The sequence below is a fragment of the Osmia lignaria genome, chromosome 13 (assembly GCF_051020975.1).
Source record: "Osmia lignaria lignaria isolate PbOS001 chromosome 13, iyOsmLign1, whole genome shotgun sequence".
NCBI lineage: Eukaryota > Metazoa > Arthropoda > Insecta > Hymenoptera > Megachilidae > Osmia > Osmia lignaria.
In genome coordinates this window covers 1,730,929-1,752,202 of record NC_135044.1, presented here as the reverse complement: position 1 = coordinate 1,752,202, position 21,274 = coordinate 1,730,929, and the positions used below count along the sequence as shown (strand labels likewise).

Here is a 21,274-nt window from a genome sequence, read left to right as displayed (position 1 = left end):
CTTATTCTTTTAATTACCTTCATTCAAGTTTCACCTACATAATTACTTACCAAATGTTCATAATAAAGCGAAGACACAATCGTTACTGTGTAATACTTCATTTCTATTACACAAACAAAAAGAAAGAAAATTATTATAGATTAATAGTGGACAATAAGAGCAGATTGAATGTTTGTTTATATGATTGTTTTACATGAAATATATGACAATTTTGAAAACAAGTATTTACTTATAAATAACTATGTACATTATTAATTTTATTTCTCATTGTTAACACTGAAGTATCAGTTTCAGTCAACTGCACGATTACGTGATTTGTCAATAATTACAAGATAACATAAAAAAAGAAAAAAAATGAAAACTCGCAGACTTTATAATTTCATTTCAAGAACAATATGAATTTATTTACTTTTCTATTTTTGTAATATGTTTGAATCAGATCTTGTCGTATGTAATAAATTGAATACTGTTCTCAAATGTGTTTAGAATGGCACAGCGAACGTTTAGTGTACGTTTTCAGATATAATTTAATTCTCACCTCGTTTCTAACGTAAATAATTATTTAATACTGAAAAGATGTAATATTTATAATGAAAGTACCTTAAGGCTCTACACACATCTGGTTTTGCAGGTTAAAAAATTCAGTAGAAAAGTTTGCGAATTTTCTTTGTAAAGCACCTGCAAACGTACAGCGCACTGTATTACATTAATATTTGGTTCAAAAGATGTCAATAAATTAATAGTACATATATAGCTGAAATATATATAAATATAGTTTAATTAATACTGTAAAAGAAAAATGTGGAAGTGGCTAATGCTTGAATTTTATATTGATTTAAAGCATGTGCCAGTTCGGTCAGACATATAACAGTACTACATCTACCAAATATAAGTTTGTGAAAGAAAAAGAGAGACCGAAATTACGGAATTAGATCACTGAACATTCGTTCGAAAAGACTAGCTGCACCAAACAGAATTAATATTATATAAAATCATGTTCATAACACAGTAATTACGTTGCTAATTTAAACGTAAATTAAATCTTTAGTAACTTTGCATGCCAACTTCTAATACTTTTATTTAAAAAATTAATACAGTATCAGTCTCAGTTCTGCTCGGTGCCATCCAAAAATAAATTAACTTTGCTTTTCAATACGCCAAGTATTTGTTGTTGTAAAAAATTAGTAACCATAATCATACAGTCAGAGTGCTATTGTGTGTGTGGCCTTCTTGTTAGAGGATTTTTATTAGCTCATATCAGTGATAAAAAATCTTATGTTGATACTAAATACGCAAAGGAATATGGAAGTGAAGAAAACCTTATACTTATATCTCATGCATGTTCGATTTATTCAAAGAGGATTTGCATGTGTACAACAGAAGATCCATACACTGTGTCAGAAAAGAAATTTATTAAATGTGAACATTTTTTGCTTTCATGTGAGATCTTTAAACGAAACAACAGCAAATTATTAGGAATTCTTGACACGTGCACTTAACCCTCATTTGGTCAGCAAAGCGTCTATTTTTTAAATAATTGATTTGCAATTCTGCTTTCTTAGAATCTTCTGCGTGAATTAGTACACGCAACATGAACGTACGGTGTTAAGAGTTATCTGGTGCAGGAAAACATTCTGCACTCCTTTACGACTACACACACAACATACACACGAATTCTCAATACAAACTAACCTACTCTTAACTTCAAAACTTATAAATGTTCATTTTCATTTTCCTTTTTACCGCCACTTCTATTAAACTCCATCATACATTGTGACTCTGAAATATAGCTAAATAAGTAATCCAAACTAATTAACATATTGATCATTTCCTTCGACAAAATTCTAGTGCTGAACTAATCGTACCAATTGCCTGTTTGGGAAAGATATCGAGTAGTTTCAGAAACTTTCTATCATAACATATAATTACAAAAAAAATTTTTTTTATTCGTTTTACAAACGGTGTAGCATCTATATATTATTTTGTAATAATGCAGAAATACTTCTTACGTAAAATAAATAACTGAAATTTGAAACATTATGTTCTTCCATTAATGACACTTAAAATTTACTTAAAAATTAACATGTTCAAAGCGATCGGAAGAAACACGTCAATGTTTATCAGTTAATTTTCGTCATTAACACGTCGAACGTATACTTTAATAGAAATCCTAGACCGATTGTTACTATGCGTTCATAAGAAAAAGTCAAGTTACGATGATACAATGTAACCTTAATAAAGATTTTTGTCATTAAAATCATGACCGAAAAATAAAATAATGCCATAAGTTGTCCAAAGAGATACTCGTTATATATGAAAAATAACTATAATAGTATGATAATCAGTCATTAGTTTTGTCCTAAATTTGAACATCTTCCCATTATTGAAAACACTTCACTGAACAAGCAATTGACACGAGAGAAATTTATTTCTTACACTATATAAGTTACGAGTAAATCGGTAAAGCGAATATTTTGGTAGATCTACTTGGAGTCTGTTTCCATTTTGATCTCCTCTGTTTTTTTATCTTTCTTTGAAGCTTCGCTATCTGTTCCTTCTCCGTTACTATTGTCGCGTCTTCGTTTTCTAGCGAATCGGCCTTTATATTTGGGCGGTGGAAGTTGTTCCATACCCAAAACTTTATGAATTTGACGGAAAGCGACTAATCTCAATGCATGTTGAGCCGAAGCAGTTATATCTTCTCTTTGTTGAGCTGTCATATTACCTATTGCATCAACTGGTTCCTTTTCACATGGATCTGACAATCCTGTACAACAATATATTTACAATTATCGAAGTCCCAACATGGAGTGTAGAGAAGTTTAAATATATCTATAATGCAGAAATCAGACTGCCATTCATCTACGTGATATTGCGAAAGTCTTCATTTTGACAAAGAAAACCGAAATACTCGATTTCAAAGTCGACAACGAAGTTCACAATACCCTCAGTCTCGTCATCTTTTATCATCATTTTTTTTGCATCGTTCTATATGAAAGTTAATTAAGGAGAAGGGGGAATAAAAAATTACCTGGACTTCCTGGTAGTAATATTCCTCCAGCCACACATTCCAAAAGTCTTCTTAAAGCTTCACCTGGACTAAGAGGACCTCCAGCAGTGCTGATCACTTTCTCGGTTAGCAGTTCCAGTGCCTAAGAACGATGAAATACTATTGAAGATACTACTGAATTATTACAAATACAATTTAATATAAGAACAAAAGAATGTCCATTGAAATTATTTCCAAATAATACCAAAGTAGTAAGAACTATTTATATTCTGTAGTACACAAATACATAAAATTAAAATAAATAAGGAATTCTTTAATAAATGAATTATACGTATAATGAAAATTTATTTAGTACTAACCCATGGATTTAATGGTCCCCAAGTGGGTACACGGTTACAAAGATCACGCATTATGCGAATGACCATTACACAGCTCTGCAGCGAAGTTGCTCTAGCCTGTTGAATATGATTAATATTTTAATACATATAACTTAAGGTAGATATTAAAATCTCTGAGTCTTCTGGAGATGCGACACCCTAAACTACTTTTTAAATTGCTTTGTGCGGGCTTTAGCTATCCTCCCAGCCTCGTGCCTAAGTAACCCCTAAATAATTAGCCCATATCAAAACTATCGGGTGTTTATCAAGTGTTTCCTGAACGGTTAATACCTAACATAATATTGAAAAAAAAGTACAACATATCGGAAAAAATGTGCACTCGAGAAAGTGCCAAATATAAATTCTCGAACTTATGATTAAAAAAAAACACCCGATATACTGATGACACCACTGTGTGTTTGTGCTTGTCTGTCTTTTAACGTTCAGCAGTATTTATAATGCATATCGCGAATGAAATATTAAACAGAGTTCATTTTTTTTTTCCTTTTTTTTTTAATAAAGTGTATACTAACTTTGATAACTTCTAAGACAGACCTAGAACAGACTCAGTCTAGGCTACAATGCATTAAACATTAATCCAGAATAATGAACAAGCTTGATCATAAGCATCATAAAGCAGTACAGCGCATCATAAATAAAATAAACAAAACTACATTCTTTGAAGAAAATGTCAGATATTTTTAAATGATTCTCAGCAAACAGTTTCCTATTATTCTGGATGTTGACGATTGGAAGTAAAGCAAATGTAAATGCTTTCGATATACATTAATATTTTAAATGTTGTAGTTCACACTTACATAATGCTTAAACTTCTTGTCTGAGATTATCTGATTACACGTTTGATGTTTAAACATTTTTTTTTTTTTTTTTTTTTTTATAAATTATACTATTACAACGATAAACATACATTTTCTTTTGTTTTATGAAATTGCCAATATCCAAACATTGCCACTGTCATCTATACAATAATAATAATAACAACTTATATCATAAATCTATTTAATATTGCAAATGCAAATCTTACAATCTTTGATATCTCTGATTAAAAATAACATCTCAGTGGACAAAGTGGATTGGCAGGTATACAGAAACAGGCAACATCAAACGCGATCCAATAAGTGTTTCAGACAGAATCATATCAACAAGAAGACAATAAAAATAAAATTGTCACAAGGCTGGAAGTTCTAAGACTGCTCTTTTTTGCGGACAGAGAGAGAGGACAACTTGCACGCGTTTCGCGTTATCAGGAAAAAATAACAGAAAACAGTCCTTGGTGCCAATTTAACTGGCCACGGACAATTCGAGATCTTGAACTGAGAGTTGATTGATTCAAACCTGAAACCACTTGGCATGCCTGAGTGCAGCTAAAGCCTCCAAACACTTAGCCTTGGGAAGTACATCTGGTGGATCTGGTTTCGTCACAGCGGGCGCCGTAGGCGTTGTTTGCGGTTGAGCAGCTCCCTGTTGCTGCTGTCCAGCATTATCTGAGATTCCAACAAAGAAAGCACAACACGCTTAGACAACACTTAGAGTGTTTGATCATGCCCAACTTGGGTTTATCCCTCTATAATTATGTTTTAACTCAAGTACAATTAAACTTGAGGGCATAGCCTAAAAAAGATATTCTGATTCAAATGAAAAAATAAACCTTATCGAATGTAGTACACGGCAATGATTGCGTCGCTCCTATTCATCTACGTTCTTTGTTCCGCGTTAAAGCTATTCAAAGAACGACCGACGTTTCTTAATTGCGCTGACAGCGTTACTCAAATGCAAAGAAAAGTAACGCTGTCAAAAGAATCGTCGGTTTAGAATCAGGAGTGAACTACAGACATTGCAGGTATGTGTATAACATTCGACGACAGAGGGTATTTTTCGTTAAAATTATCGATGCATGATCAAAAAGTCCATAGTTTTGAGATTGCCTCAGCGTTGTTTCCTCATACCAAAAGCGTGTCCACGTTCGTACTAAGCATATTTACTTTCCTTTCATGGAGACTCCAGCTCAATTTGTTAAACGATACTTATTGAATGTATTACTAAAAACTAACTTAAAACGAAACAAAGCGACGTCTAATCGTATCAAGTTTACGCTCTCTCTTTTCCGTTAAAAAATGGCTATCGATATAATAATTGCTTTTTTTATGTACGCTCTTACATTTTGTTTTTAAAATACTTTCCAACGATGTTAATTATAAATTAATCGTGGACACACTAAATTGCAGCTATATTGGAAAGAAAATCAAAATGTTTTTATGTTAGAGCGTATATACACTGGCAACCGTTGATGTCCTTTGGCTGCCGCTGCATCATCCTGGTGCTTGAGAAAAATTTACAGAAAACTTTCGGGCCATGAAAAGAACAAACGAAATTGATATAAACCATGTGTTCGTGAAAACAACAGCGTGAAAATAAAAGGTGCTTTCTGAAAAATTACTAGAAAAATTATCATAGTTATCCTTTTCTTGGCCACTATGAAAATATAGAACGATCGAATCACCTGCAGCTGCTGCTGGTTTAGGCGTTTCACGCATTAGAGGGCTGGTGAGCGTTACGCTGACGGTCACGCTGCCTCCTGAAACGGTCAATGCCGCTGATTCGGGATGCTTTCCAACGTTGTAAGTATCCTCTGGCGCGACTATCTTCAACTGTGCCGGAAGAATTTCAGCAACTTTATTCAATAACGAACTGTAAGAAGGAGAAACAAATTTATAAGAATGCATCTTCACCGAAGAAATAGTGTCATAATACTTTCCACAACTAACCGTGTTGGTTTTTCAGCACACAGAACCACGAGACAAACATGATTATCACCAGATAATAAAAGTCCTTTAGCCAAATTACCAACACGCATTACGCCTCTTAGTATTCTTGAATCTTCTTTTTCCTTTTGGAATGAGAATAAATTACCGTCGCTACCGTCCTCTTTCTGCGGTGTTGCAGCCTTCTTTTTATCAGGATCTTCTTTTATTTTCACAGTTGCTTCTGCGTTTGTTTGTTGTTGCTGTTGCGACGGGGGTGGTGGTTGTTGTTGCTGCTGCTGCTGCGGTTGTTGCACATTTGCAGTTGCTGGTGTCGCATTAGTTGTAGGGGGTGTCGTTTTCTTACCTATAATTACAAATTAAAGTATTTTAATTGAACGATGAATAATAATAATCAAAGTATAAAATGAAAAACATGGATAAGATATCAATAATTACCAGCTTCTGCTAATGTATCAGACACGAATTTTAATGCTTTCTCGGTATGTGATACTATTTTCTGAACTGCCAGCAGTTCCTGTTCCTTAGGGTATATCGTGGTGTGGTGTGCTAATACGTGTTTGTCATCAGACGAGTCCGGCCTTCTCTGAGGTCCTGGGAACATCATCATTGGAGGTGGTCCTGGGAAAGGACGTGGCATCGGAGGTGCTCCAGGTCCACGTCCATAACGTCGATACCATTCATAGTATTCGCATTCTTCCTCGTAACGTCGTCTTTCCTCCCAATACATCATTTCTTCGTCCATCATTGGACCCATGGGTCCTAGTTGATTAATTTCCTCTCTACGTCGCAGATACTCGTCCCTCATTTGTTGCCTACGTAATTTTTCTTCCAACAATTTTCTTTGTTTTAAACTGGGCTTCATATCGACTACCAAGTCAGGATTAACCTTCTTCTTATAAGCAAATCTATGCCGCCGTCCTTTCATATGCATATCTTTGGCATTGGGATCATTGAATCTACACTCGCAAAGCTTACAATTAAAGCTTATAATTTTTCCATCCTCGGATTTATTTTCTTCTATATATTCTTGACCAACTGGTTGAATATCTTTCTCGTCGACAGAGGTTTCTTCAACAGTTTCTTCTGTTGAAGTGTCTTCCGTCTTAATTTCTGTTGTTTGATTCTGATTTACAGTACCCAAATTTCCAGCTGTAATTATTGCACAAGATTTGGTTAGAGATGTGTATACACTACAAGCATTTTATAATACGTATAAAGATACAACGGTTAAAGGTGTACTTACATGCAACAAAATTGATTTTAGGGGTAGCCGTTACTGTAGGTTTCTTAGCCCCTGCAGCTTTAGCAGTTGCAGCTGGTTTTGGATTCAGTACAGTCGGATCTGCGCTTGGAATTGGCTTTCCAAGTTTAGTATGCAGTTTTACCACCTTCTGATGCTTAGCACCTCTGATATGAGCAGCGTACGCATCGTTCCCGGTACAAGTGACATCGCAAAGCTCGCAACGTAGACTATTCCCTGCCCCACGCGCCGGTGGCTGCTGTGGTACCTTCAGAGATGCTTCCTTCTTCTTGTGTTTTTGTCCCTCAAGATGTTCACGGTAGGTTTGAGGCCCGGCACAGCTGATCTTACAGACATCGCAATAGTGCAGTTGTTGAGGTTTAGGGGGCTGCTTGGGCCGCATTGCCTTCATCCCTCCCCCTCCAACGCCAAATCCTTTCCGTCCGTAGCCCTGCCAACCTCCAGTCTTCTGGTTAGTCGAATTGCTGTTTGCACTCTGTTGGGCTACATACATAGTCGCAGCGCTATATAGCGCTGCGTCGTAGCCGGAATACGTTGTACTCGCCGTTTCTAAGGGAAATGAAATTGAAACCTCAAACTTTGGAGGAGTCAATCCTTCGTATTCATGGAATCATTCTACTAACTTGTATTCAACGAAATAATTACTTTATTCTTCTGATAAAACATTTGCAAAGTGAGCTGCTTAATACCGAAACAGTTCTGATACATTCAGATTCTATAAAGTTTCAAAGAAATTTTATTCTGCTAAACTTTTCAACTAAACCCATAGTTTAAAATGTTAGCAGAATCTTTGTTTATGATTCATGTATTCCAATTTTAATAGCCAGAGGATCAATTTCATGTTATTAGTGCCTACATCACGGTTAGGAGATTTACACAGGATTTTGAATTTTGGCGAAAAACGCTAACGTATACTTATATATATATATAAACAGAATCCAATGGACACTTACTATTTGTTGCTGTCGATGGTGTAGCAGCGGGAGTAGCTGGTGCTGTATATCCCGAAGAATAGGTAGCACTTTGAGTAGGATTGGACTGTTGGTAAGCTGTGCTCGATGCTTGGTATGTTTTAGCTTGTCCAGTAGTAGTAGCTTGTCTAGCTGTGCCTGTATAAGCACTAGTTGTACTATAAGCAGGCTTCGCTGCTTGATAATGCGTTTCAGTAGTGGTATATGTTGCGGCAGCTGCAGCAGGTTGTTGGTAATAAGTCTTGGTCGCGTCGTACGTAGCTGCAGGCGCAGCACGACCGTACCCGTAATCGTATGTTTGAGCCACAGTACCAGGATTAGCAGCTATAAGAAAAACCATGCACATTCGTTAATGTTAACGTTTAACGAAACGACGTAGAGGAAACAGATAAGTAAGAGAGATAAAGTTACCAGCGTATGTGGTCCCAGTAGCAGCTGCAGCGGCTGCTGCTTGGTAGGTTTCGTACCCTGTAGCCGCGGCAGCAGCGGGTCGTTGAGTGTACGTGGCGGCGGTTGCCGCTGGAGTTACTGCGTATCCCGCTTGACCCGTTTGATAAGCGGCTGCGCTGGTCGCCCTGTTCAAAAGAATAGTAGATTTTATTACAGGGAAGAAATATAATGGAAAAATGGAAACGGGCAAAACGAAAAAGACCTCTATCGGATCCGTGCCCGGGAGAGACGCTCGATGGACGCTCTACTCTCGGCAAGAAATGGCGGCCAAGCCGGCTGGGCTCTCGCGTGCACCGATTTTAACGAACAATTATTACTCCCGCCAACGTAGTTAACGTCACGATTTTTCGATAAACTTAACACTAGCTACTTAATAATTATGGTATGCAATCGATTTCGTACCCATATTGCGTTCCGCCGTGAGTAAACCCAAAATAATTGTTCTGAGCCATCCTTCCTCGCAGAGAATCCCGGAAAGAAGGACAATGGAGGAAGTTGTAGGGCGTGCCACGAACTCGATAGAATGGCGGCGCTGCCGCGGCTCCTATTGGTTATTCTGTTGGAGCCGGGCGCAACAATTGCAAGAATGCCGCGCCCTCAGTGGCCGCTTCCACGAGAACCTTGCGTCGTCCTTCGATAAACTACCTCCGCGCAAATCAACGCGCTACCGTACTAGCCAGAAAAACTACCGCGAGAAAGTATTCACGAAGCGAACAGATGTATACGGTTAATTGAAACTTAACTTACTGCGTGTCTCTCGTTATCTCTGGTTTCCGGGTAGCATGTAGTTCGTGAAAAATTTCGCGGCTGGTGCGTGTTGCGGCGAACGTCCGGCGTGCGCAAGGAAGGGCTAGTTTGCCGGTGACGCGTGCGTTTCACGAATTCTTTTGTCGCCCCCTAGTAGTAACTTTTCCTATCGTTTGGAATTGAAGCGCTCTCTAGTAGATTCTATTATAATCCTAATGGAATTCTTTATCGCTCGCACAACAAATTCAGCAGTAACATTCTGATTTTATATATCTATGTATATTTGAATATATTATTATTTTCTTTTATTGTATAAAACTACGATACAACATGCCGTCACAATTAGCGAAGAAAAAACATGCTAAATACTTTCAAAGGTTACTACAAATAATGCCCGGTAGCATGGCAGAGTTTGATTATTCTAGACTTGCTGTGGCATTTTTTGCTATATCAGGATTAGATATATTGAATTGTTTGAATGAAATTAGCGAAGAAACAAAATTAGAAGCGATAGATTGGATCTATAGGCTTCAAGTAACTGGAGCTGGACCACGTTCCGGCTTTCAGCCATGTACAACAATACCAAAGGATGTTCCAAAATACCAGTGTGGTCATTTAGCGATGACGTATATTGGATTAGTTACTCTTTTAATCCTTGGAGATGATTTAAGTAGAGTAGACAGAAAATCCATTGTCGAAGGGATGAGAGCTTGTCAGAATTCTGATGGATCATTTACAGCTGTCATAATTGGTTGCGAAAGTGACATGAGGTTTCTCTATTGCGCTTGTTGTATATCTAAAATATTAAATGATTGGTCAGGCATTGATAAAACAAGAGCAATCGACTACATTTTAAAGAGCATTGTAAGTTTTTACCTTTTCTTTTTCTTCTTTCTATGCCATGTAAAGAGTATTAACAGAAATGGCTTTTGTCTACCTAATTTTATCATAGCACAATATCTCAACAATGATTATAGTCATATGATGGAGCAATGGGTCAAGGACCTGGTCTAGAATCACACGGAGGATCTACATTCTGTGCTGTAGCTAGTCTGTTTCTCATGAACGAGCTTCATAATGTATTGACAAATGATCAGTTGAACAAATTAAGAAGATGGTGTCTGTTGAGACAAGATAGTGGCTTTCATGGACGTCCTGGAAAACCATCCGATACTTGTTATAGTTTCTGGGTGGGTGCAACCCTACAAATACTTGATGTTAACAAATTATCGGATCCTGATGAAAATAGAGCATTCCTTCTCAATACTCAAGATACAATTGTTGGAGGATTTGCTAAGTTTGCCAATTGTCTACCAGATCCTCTCCATACATACTTAGGTATGTAACATACAGAACTAGCACATATAAACATTTGTAGCGCATATGTAATAGATACATTTATTTTTTTTTTTTTAGGTTTATGTGGTTTAAGTTTGTTAGGAGAGACTGGTTTATGTATGATGAATGCTGCACTTAATATTTCTGATCGAGCATATAAACATTTATTAAAAATTCATGAAGTATGGTAATGCAATTAATATTTATATGAAGTATTTGCAACAACTGAATATCATATCAAACGCACAGAGCAAAAAATAACGAAAGAAATAACATTTTTGCATTTTGTCATGAATTATATTTGTACAGCTCTCATAGATTCTCTGTAGCAAGAACGGTTATTCTAAAGAGGTCAATTAACGAGATTATTATGATTTCAAGATACGTTAATAATGATTTCGTTGAAATCGAGATACTCGTTGAAAATGTATTGAAGCCCATATTAAAAGTGAAAACGGAGAATACATAATAGTATAATTCGAATGCATCAAAAGTATTATTATATACAAATTTTAAAAGTTCTAATAAAAACTATATATATATAATAAGTGTTTATAATTGTGCCTTTTATTAATGTACCAAAACAGTTTTCCCAGACATTACAAGTAGAGCCGGCCATGGGCCTAGGCAGACTAGGCGGCCGCCTAGGGCCTCCATAGCTTTAATGTTAATTTTATAAATTTTATTTAAGGTACTTTATGTAAAGAGGCCCTTTTTCACAGCTCGTCTCGAATCCCTGAAATCTCAGGGCCGGCCCTGATTATAAAAATAAAACAAAATTGAAGTGTTAAAAGATCAATTGATATAATTGTTGGTGTTACTACCGTTAAATTGAGAAATACGACCATGTCGTATTTTTTCGTATCCATGATATAAACCACCCCTTCGACGATCGAGCGCGTACTGCGAGGAAGAAAACTTCTTGACGCTGTGAAGTTGCCCGAGCGTAGCTGCCACATGCGCCCCACCTCGCGGAGCGATGATTCCATGGTAACCGGGGTGGGTTCGCAGACCACAACAGATGACGTTTGTTCGTTGGAGAAGGCAGTGATACTCACGAGAGCGTGTTCAGTTGTTGCCGGTGTTAATTTTCATTTATTTCGAAAATTTGTGTATCGCGTCGATTAACGTTTCTGACAGTTCTGTTATATCAGTGAAATTTAGTTCGAAGTGAAACGCGAAGATATCAACAGAACAATATATCCATTCTCTAATTGTTGGAAAAGAGAAATTTCATTGTCGACTGTTAGGGTCGCGAACGCGACCCAGCTCATCAGCAGAGGTTAGTGCGCGCCTAAAATTTAAATTACTCTGACATAAGTAAAATTAATTTTACGTTATTAGAAATAACTCAATAATCATTTGAATGGTATTCGAGATGAGTATTGTCAGATAGATACGCGTAATCAAAGAAACTTTGTCTCACCATACATTTTACTCCAATATACCACTTTCACTGGAAAGGTAAAAACTACTGTATACTGGATATGCAATTTCCACGTATTAAATTATCAATACTACCGCGCCAATAGATAACTCTCCTTTGATTAAAATAAGTTATGATTAAATTTGATCTTATGAATATGATTAAGTTGTCATGTGATCTATTGCATGACATCAAAATCCTTGCGTTGAGGAAACAAGAGTTTCGCAAAACCGACGAGTCCGTTTAATTGCGTCACTTAGTCATGGCCGAACGGATGCGTGTAACTTAATTCGTTACATGTGTATTATTCGTCAGTATGTACTGAAAGTAATAGATATCAACAGAGTATCGTGGGTATGTCGTGTATATTTAGAAACAACGGCCAAAGCCTTTCTCCCGAGGTATCGCGAATTAATCGATTATCAGTACAGCGTGAAATTTTCCACGGTACATGATTTTCACTCGCGCGGTCGCGTACATCCGACGGTGACAAATAAAAAACAAAAAAGATGGATAAACGTCGAGTAAACAGTTTTTCCGACTCGACGTATAAACGTGCTTTTGCTCGTCCGTGGAACGTGGCCTGTAAATAGGTAACGTTAACCGAGCAATGAACGAGACTGTTGCGCAGCTCGCGCTCACCGCCTGTTTTTAATTACCATTAAAACCACGGCCGGCCCGCCCGCATTTTCACGATTGATTTTCATCTCTGCGAGTTCATCTCACATGTGCAGACTCGGCTATGAATTTATCGTAAAGTTTTATACGTACGCGCATTTTACCGACTTTTACCCGGGCCCCGTAAACTCTAGGGACAGCTCTGCGTATATACGCGCTCATCAACTCTGGCGGTAAATTCATTCACGGTATTTAACGAGTTGATTCGCGTTACAGTGACCAATTATCTTCACTATTGTGCACGACGATGCGTGCTGCATTTTCATTCACCTAGAATCGTTTAAAAATTAATTTAACTCGATATTTTTAACGAATTAATGTATCGATGAAAAATATACTATTCGCAACGGCTCGTGGCACGGATTATAATTTAAAATTACATTGCTATAGCTCGCATCCGTGCCGAACGTGTCTCCAACCTTGAATAAACTACCTGCTTAAAACAGAAAGAGAGGCAATAATATGTTCTAGAGCTTCGAAGGATATAAAAATAAAAGCTAGTTTATGCTGAACGCCGGGACAGGAATTTTATTATAAGATGATACCGAAGGAGTTATTTTCTAGTAACTTTAAGCCAGTGGATATTAGTCTTGATACTATAATCTACTGCGATTAAAAAATATAGATATTATCCTTGGCTATGTGTGTAGTGATTTAGATAGTTAAGGTAAGTTTAATTTTCTGCATCGAGGGATGCTTAATCAGTATGTGAAGTGATCCTCATCAGCATCATCATTGAATCAAGATCAAGCCCTCCCCTTCAGTGACGGATACTCGTGCATGCTCTTATTAAAGTAAATCAATTTACAATTTCATAAGTATACTGTAAATGTACAAACATTCGCATCCTAATAAAAAAAAAAATTGAAAAATTATTATTACAGTGAAGAATTTGAAACCTTGATTAACCCTTTCGTTGCCACGATGGTCTAATGGGACCGGCGCTTGTCTTTTCATTTGGGCCATGGTGGTCAACGATGTCCACCACTAATTGTAAGAAAAATGTGCTATTGCCAAGATTGTACCGTTATTTTAATATATTTCGCAATTCTTTGCCATTATAAAATTTTTAATATGAAATTTCTGGCCCAATGGTGTAAGTTCAAAAATTCGCGTGGCAACGAAAGGGTTAACTATACCACTTTATCCTTGCCCTTGTTACTTGCATGCAAGAATCACGCGTGGATCAATATCCAAAAAGGACGGCTAGGGATAACCAGAAAGGAACACGTGTACGCCTGGAAAGTCGTATTTTAACAGACAAACGCGTGACCTTACCGAAGAAAGCATAATCCGTCTCTCGTAACTTTGCCCGTGTGACCACGCGCGTGTTACATGCGTGCGCAAAAGATGTGCGCGTACACGCGTGTAGTTGGTCGAAGGGCAGGTGGTGGGTATATTCTCAGACAAGATGCTCAATTTAACAAGGTGGTACGTGCCAGTTGCACAGCTGTCGGGGTGACAGCTGCTTCTTTTCGATTGTAGAAAGAAAAACGTTAAGGAAACTGGGGAGGGAGAAAAAAGGGGCGGCAGGGTTAAGGGTTGGTTGTCGATTCAAAGTGGTTCCCAGTAGGTTTAACAAAGATTTTGTTGCTTTCTGCTGTTATAGGAAAGTCAAAATTTTATATTTGCTTCGGTTAGCTAAGAATCGATTTGTTTCCTGAATTCTATTTCGTAGATTTGAAAAATGTTAAGGAAACTGAGGGGAAGAAAAAGTGGGCGGGAAATTTGAGGGTTGATTACCGATTCAAAATGATCCCCAGTAGAGTTACCAAAGATTTGGTTGCTTTCTGCAACTAGAGGAAAGTAAAAATTTTAGATCTGCTGTATTTTCCTAAGAATCGATTTGTTCACTGAATTCTATTTCGTAGATTTGATCGCGTGCAGATACTGCCTTTCTAAATTCAATGCAAAATGCAAGAAACTCTGTACACGCAATGTTGAAGTTAATAAAAATTACATTCGCGTATAATTCAAGGAACTTGGGTCATTACGACGTCCTTCCACCTATCGTGATAATACAAGCCAGATAACTAATTATAGAAATGACGAGCCTCGAGTTTAAACTATACTTATGTTCGTATAAACATCATTGCATTTCTCGAGGTGTAACAAACGTGTGTAACACACAGCGAAGTCTATAATAACGGAAGTCTATTAATAAACTTTTCCATGCTATCGATTATTGACTAGAAACCAATTAATAAACCTTTAATTACTATCGATTCACCTGCGACTCCGGTAAAATAATGAAAGTTAGGTGCGCCGTAATTAAGATAAAATTGAAAGTAACGGTCACTCCTTTTAATCTTTAAATTAGTATCAACTTATAAAATGTTAGCGTTAATCCATTTAATTTAGAAAGAAATATTAAATAATGTTAAGAAATATGGATCATCGATCAGTCTATAATTTATCTTGAAAGTAATTCACTGGCTAGTTGTATCGGTATGTTTAATGTATTAGTCACGGTTGACTCACGACAGCCAACCGGAAGTGATTTTTTTCTTTTTAAATATACGTTTAATATTACAACAATGAAAGACGGAAGGAAGATAAAAAGGCGGGAATTTCACAAGATTGATCATCTCACACAGATAAATATAAGAATGAAATCTTTTGACCCGCTTTAGCCGTACCGGAAGGCCGGTAAGTTTCACTCGTCACTGACATACAGTTTTATGCAATCCAATTTTCCACGATCCGCTTGAATAGAATTCAGGGAACAGTGAGATGTTTACCGGGAAATGATGACAATTCCGTTAATTGTGACAAATGCGTGGGAACAATAAAAATTGAAAAATTCTCATTGCGAAGAGCATTGTTATCGAATTTAAATAAAAGAAAGTAGAGCACTTTAGAAAATGTACTCCAATTATAGAAATCATGTTAACGCGACGGTTGATACCGATGAAAGAATTTGTAGAACAAATTGGAAAATTCAATTAATAAAAAAGGTTTGAAAAACGTCTGAAAGCTTAACAGCACCGAGTATTCCCAGTAATTTCATCCCAGTAATTTTTTATTTAATGTTAATTGAAAAATTAAAAAAGAAAATTAATATTTACAGGGGTTGCAATGATTACTGTGAAACTTCATCCATGATAGCCTTCAAAATAAGTATACAGTCAGCTACGTTGTACCAATTTAGCTGTTTTCTTTTCAGATCAACGATTATGTTAATAAAGTTTGCAAAACGATAAGCGAAAAACTTTAAAATTGACTGGCTCGAAGTTTCTGAAAAACCTAATTTCTCGGTTTACCAAGCATCGCTACTTTCTAACTGCATCAGTTGATCTAAATCACTACTACTTTCTTTATAAGTTCAATGCATATGTATACATTAACCCTTGAAGAAAATACGTCTTCGTTCCAATCATCTGAATTATTCAAACACTCCAACGATCCGAAGTTTTACAATCCTAGTTAACAGGGGATCGGTTAGGTTGCTTTAACCCTTTCGCTGCCAGGGTGGTCCCATGGGACCGGCGCTTGTCTTTTCATTTGGGTCACGGTGGTCACCGATGCCCAAATGAAAGAAAAATACGCTATTGGTAAGATTATACCGTTATTTTAATACATTTCGCAGTTCTTTGCCATTATAAAATTTTTAATATGAAATTTCTATTATGGCCCACTGGTGCAAGTTCAAAAATTCGCATGTCAGCGAAAGGGTTAATAACGGATACTCGAGCAAGCAGGTAACTGGGAAACGTAGCTACTCGATGATCGATTACAAATTGGGAAACCGCTAAAGTAAAGAGAGCGAAAGCTGTACGATCGATCACCTGTTCTCTCGTACAACTTTCCAGTGTCTCGACATGGTAGAACGTCAATTACGTCAACCCTTTGCCGGTAACGGAATTGAATTTCGTTCATGTAGATGGAAACATTAGGAATGCAGCTCGTGCTTGCGTAACCCCGTAATGTATACAAATGAATGGTATGTAGGTAACGTCTAATTAGAACGATATCGAGTGATGACTTAACACTCGACGTACACACTTTGCTCTCAACTAATTTTCCCCTAAATGGAATTCGGTAGCTCGCAATTACACGAGTAGCTGAACTGACCGCAATATAGATGAAATGGTTTTGATAGTTGGAGAGCGTTTAATGGGATCACCGATGGTCGTCGAGTGTCGGGTGATTGTTGGGACGTTGGAGTAAGTCCTTGAAGATTCGCAATCGGATGAAACGACGGGAAATTTTGAAATGCCTGACACTCCGACCGATATCGATGTTCGTCACGTTCTCGAAATACACTATGGCCGGCTGTATCGGGACTAGGTCCGAACCGTTTCCATTTGCCCTTATTACTTGAACAAATGAAAGAACGAGAGTCTCTCGCTTGCCTTGACGCTCCTTACAAATCGATCCAACTACCATACGATTACGCTTCTTATGCGAAGCGTTTCGTGTAACTGGTGTTAGGTACACGAAAAAAAATATGCTAATTCATAGGGAAGCGAGAATGTAATCGTTTATGATAGCGGAATGTTTAATTGCATGGATAAAATTAACTCGCGTACAATTTGAAACAGCCACGAGGAAATCCTAACGTTTCTCGGTAATGTGTTTTTTCAGGTGGCGTGGGGTACGGCAGTGATGGAATTGCAGAGCTGGCTGCTCTATCATCTTGTAGCCGTAACCGACTGTAATCAAGGTATACAAATGTTAACTGTATAATGCTCTGATTCATTCCCATGAACGAGAACATCAACACCAAGAAACTCGGTGCGTCCGCGTCGCTCGACGATCGCTGCCTTACGTTGCCTCGTTACTTTCATCATCGTACACATTCGTCGTTCTTATATTTTCTCCGCAAACATTAATTCATTCGTTTTCTATCCATGGTTTATTTTAGTTACTTTTGCCTGAGTTCCGAGCGTGCTCATCGAGCATTTCTTTATTTCACTCACAATCCCGTTATCGCCTAGAGGAAACAGCAGACCACCAATGTTTGACGGTAAGTTCCGATGATTATTCATAACATTATGCTTTAACGATGTATCGTTATGTATCGTAACCGGTGATGGCTATTTTTATATTGTATCAGTTGAAAAGCCTCGAGATACATCTGCCGACGATTCCCTCGACCAAACAGAGGGTCGATTATTCGAGCGGGTATCTCGAGTGAATGTGGAATTTCTTTCTAGTGATGCAGTCGGCGGCTACACTGAACGGCGGATCTTATCCAGCCGGCGGCACCGGAAGTCGGGCTCGTGATTTAGGTCTTCGTGCCCAGAAAAAACTGCTCGGCCGAGTGGTATCAACAGGGGCCGGAAGATCGCTTCTGATAGACGACGCCACCACGTCGCTTTTAGACAATCTTTACAAACTCATGGAACGGGCTGCTAAAGCTAACCCGAACTTGGACAAAAAGCAGCCTGAAAAGGTTTTGAAGAACATCGTTAAGCTGTCCATCAAGGTACGTTAGCCTCGAGTCGACTCTTGACACGGATATGAAAATTCTTGCAGTTTTCAACGAGCCTTCTTTTCAATATTTTCTTCCTTTCTTCGACTACGGTTCTTACAGATCGGTCTTCTGCAACGTAATCAACAATTGAACGCCGCCGATGATGCGAAACTCGCCGAAATAAGGACCACTCTCCGAGCCGTGGCGATGTCCGTGGTGTCGTTTTACGAGCTGGAGTTCAGTTTTGATAGGGCGTATTTAATTAAATCGTTGGAACGTTGCCGAACCGCGATACAAACGCTCATTAAACCACACCTCACGGATAAATCTCAGGACAGATGCGACCAGGTGTTCGATTTCTTGACGCATTCCGACTTCCTCGACTCGGTTTTCAGGCAAGACTCCGAACTCAGACCTATCCTGGGGATGCTAGTCAGTGATATAAATAAGGCCTTGGATGCTGGGCATCTTTGATTCTTTTCAAATGCGTTACTTCTACGTGATCAACTGAAAGAAAGAAAGAAGGATGAGGAAGGGAAGAGTATAAAGTAAAGTTGACGTACTTGCTAATGATTAAGGAAAGATGATGAGGAGTTTCTTTCCACGTGTAGTACAGTTACTTATAATTATCTGTAAAGAAAAAGTACCGATAATTATTGTTTTCAAATGGAAGAAGAGAAATTTTAAGATACCAACAAATGCTCACCAATTTATGCAATAATTGTGAAATACTCTATTTATTTTCAGAATGTATATTGTACGATCGGTGTATATTTATTTACGATACTCGTGTGTTAGGGTACCAATTATACCAAAAAATGAAAAAGGAGAAATGAGCTTATTTATGCCCTCAGGCCAAGGGCGTTTATAGTAATGGTGGTAAAATAACAACTCATTAGTTCCAACAGAATGACGCGTGAAAGAAGCAATTTATTATCGTTAAAATCACGCTAATAATAGACACGTGCCCCGAAAAGAAGATGCCTTTCAAAGGTTCCATCTTCTGCTCGTCAAAGAGGTATGGCCCTCTTCACGTGTCGGACGTGTATACACGGGGCAAAATTGACCTCCGTGTTTTTATTCAAGCTGAGCCTCGGTACATTGTCAAACACACATAATAAAACACAACATATCTAATGTAGTCACGGCTAAGCCTGAATTGAAAAACATTCACATCACATGTTTTGTATGGATTATACACATTTTACACGTTCTTCGTGACGATTCTAAATGAAAATGAAAATATTGTATCAATATACCATTAATAAATTATTTATAAGGAGACTAATCTTTCCTTCTCTTTTGTATTTTGTTCTCTAAGCGTTGTTATTACCTCTTCTCTCAGTTAGAAGAATTGATAAATACAATTTCAATCTTGGCATGTTTATTTACATTAATTACTTAACACATTCGCACACACATAAAATTACAATATTGCAAGGTGTACGTTTACCGTCCAAATAATCCTATCTCTGAGAAACATTTACCATTTCACGTGTCAAACAAACACTTTTTAAGAAATAAATACAATTCAATTTTGTAATTGGTTCTAACAAAATTTTGTATATATTTGTTTAAAAAGTTTGTTGTTACAATAAGTTGATGAAATGTAACAAACATTGAGCTGACTGTAAACTTATCATAAATTTCTTCTCACGTATTACTTGCACTGGATATCTTTTTTCTAACAATTAAATATATTGTAAATTTTTGAAACAAAATATTTAAAAAGAACTTAAAAGGTTACTCGTTACATTGTCCCTCTATTCTTAACACAGATGATAAATACTTTTGTAATAACATTTTATTATAGATCTAGGAACACAACCATACAGAATAACAAATTAAATTATGTACTTTTATAACGAAAAGGAAAAAAAAAAAGAAAAATACATATAACACGTTCTTCTTTAAAAAATAGAAGAAAAATCTGTTAAGAAATACAAGGACAAATATTCTGAAGTTACACATGATTTCTTACAAAAATTTTTCTCTAATATTCTTATGGTAAGCATTAATACACGAGAGAATAGCTTTTCTTTTTACTACAGTAATGCAGCCATTATAACTGCAGAAAATTGTTTTATAACTTATACATATACTTCAAGTATAAAAATTATTTATTTTACACCTTTCCTATTGCATTATATAAGATAAAATATGTGATACTTAGATTTTATTGTTTGTGATATTAGTACGAAAAAATTAGGACGTTTTAAAATGGACATCAAATTGTGTATAGAAAATAGTTATCACTTAAAAAGATTTCATATGAAAGCAATGAACTTGAAATAAATTTAACAATTATCGTTGAGAGCCTGAATGGATAAAATTATGGCAGGCATTAAAGACAGAATTATTAGTTATAGTTTTTTGTTCTCAATATTTATAATAAAAGTAGATGTGATAGTCCATATTAAAATGCATTCAATGTATTCGTTCATTATGTATCATCACATATATGTTTTGTATAGTTTAATCATGGATTTATAAATACAACACACATTTTTACTTATTATATAATGTAATGACTTTATGAATATATGCCAACAATTTGTAATCTGTTGGTGTACAGTACCGAATATGGCAGGTTTTCCCAGAGAAAATGACGATATCCCAGGTTTCCTACTTTCCTTGTATCGTAATTTTCCTTAGAGAAATCTACTTCGTTCGACACTATACAAGTACCTAGAATATATTTTGTTATCATATATTCACCACGACACATTGATAATCCAGTTACTTATTGTTTACTTCTCAACAACTTTTCAATCCCCAAAAATGTTGTTCTATTCTAAGCATTGAAAATGC

The 21,274-nt window shown here is 36.8% G+C and overlaps 3 protein-coding genes across 4 annotated transcripts; 2 read left to right on the top strand and 1 right to left on the bottom strand.

Moving 5' to 3' along the window:
* Positions 1-1,060: 1,060 nt before the first annotated feature.
* Positions 1,061-9,569, bottom strand: Zn72D (Zinc-finger protein 72D). 2 transcript variants are annotated; one of them, XM_034320722.2, is made up of 11 exons: positions 9,258-9,569; positions 8,817-8,980; positions 8,388-8,729; positions 7,417-7,983; positions 6,609-7,322; positions 6,174-6,516; positions 5,909-6,096; positions 4,744-4,892; positions 3,370-3,465; positions 3,032-3,152; positions 1,061-2,767 (listed from the first exon to the last, which is right to left on the bottom strand). In XM_034320722.2, the coding sequence occupies exons 1-11, from the start codon at positions 9,305-9,307 to the stop codon at positions 2,484-2,486; spliced, it is 3,018 nt and encodes a 1,005-aa protein (XP_034176613.1). In that variant the 5' UTR covers positions 9,308-9,569; the 3' UTR covers positions 1,061-2,483. The 2 variants fall into 2 exon arrangements, with proteins under 2 accessions (XP_034176613.1, XP_034176614.1); XM_034320723.2 differs by having other exon boundaries at positions 7,417-7,872; positions 9,258-9,506.
* Positions 9,570-9,932: 363 nt separating this feature from the next.
* On the top strand, positions 9,933-11,156 carry betaggt-I (geranylgeranyl transferase type-1 subunit beta). Its single transcript, XM_034320745.2, has 3 exons — positions 9,933-10,466; positions 10,580-10,940; positions 11,019-11,156. Exons 1-3 carry the CDS (start codon positions 9,933-9,935, stop codon positions 11,129-11,131), a joined length of 1,008 nt encoding a protein of 335 aa, XP_034176636.1. The 3' UTR covers positions 11,132-11,156.
* Positions 11,157-17,694: 6,538 nt separating this feature from the next.
* sigmar (Tumor necrosis factor alpha-induced protein 8-like protein sigmar) lies at positions 17,695-20,353 on the top strand. Its single transcript, XM_034320747.2, has 4 exons — positions 17,695-17,710; positions 17,912-18,013; positions 18,204-18,475; positions 18,584-20,353. The coding sequence occupies exons 2-4, from the start codon at positions 18,004-18,006 to the stop codon at positions 18,935-18,937; spliced, it is 636 nt and encodes a 211-aa protein (XP_034176638.1). The 5' UTR covers positions 17,695-17,710; positions 17,912-18,003; the 3' UTR covers positions 18,938-20,353.
* Positions 20,354-21,274: the final 921 nt, after the last annotated feature.

Excerpts from the sequence above, each read along its gene's own strand:
- Zn72D (XM_034320722.2), bottom strand. The coding sequence starts at position 9,307 with ATGGCTCAGAACAATTATTTTGGGTTTACTCACGGCGGAACGCAATAT. Across the intron at positions 8,981-9,257 it reads CACGGCGGAACGCAATATGG|GGCGACCAGCGCAGCCGCTT; the intron begins GTACGAAATCGA and ends TCTTTTGAACAG. Across the intron at positions 4,893-5,908 it reads TAAACCAGCAGCAGCTGCAG|ATAATGCTGGACAGCAGCAA; the intron begins GTGATTCGATCG and ends TTGGAATCTCAG.
- betaggt-I (XM_034320745.2), top strand. The coding sequence starts at position 9,933 with ATGCCGTCACAATTAGCGAAGAAAAAACATGCTAAATACTTTCAAAGG. Across the intron at positions 10,467-10,579 it reads ACTACATTTTAAAGAGCATT|TCATATGATGGAGCAATGGG; the intron begins GTAAGTTTTTAC and ends CAATGATTATAG. Across the intron at positions 10,941-11,018 it reads TCCTCTCCATACATACTTAG|GTTTATGTGGTTTAAGTTTG; the intron begins GTATGTAACATA and ends TTTTTTTTTTAG.
- sigmar (XM_034320747.2), top strand. Across the intron at positions 18,476-18,583 it reads TCGTTAAGCTGTCCATCAAG|ATCGGTCTTCTGCAACGTAA; the intron begins GTACGTTAGCCT and ends CGGTTCTTACAG.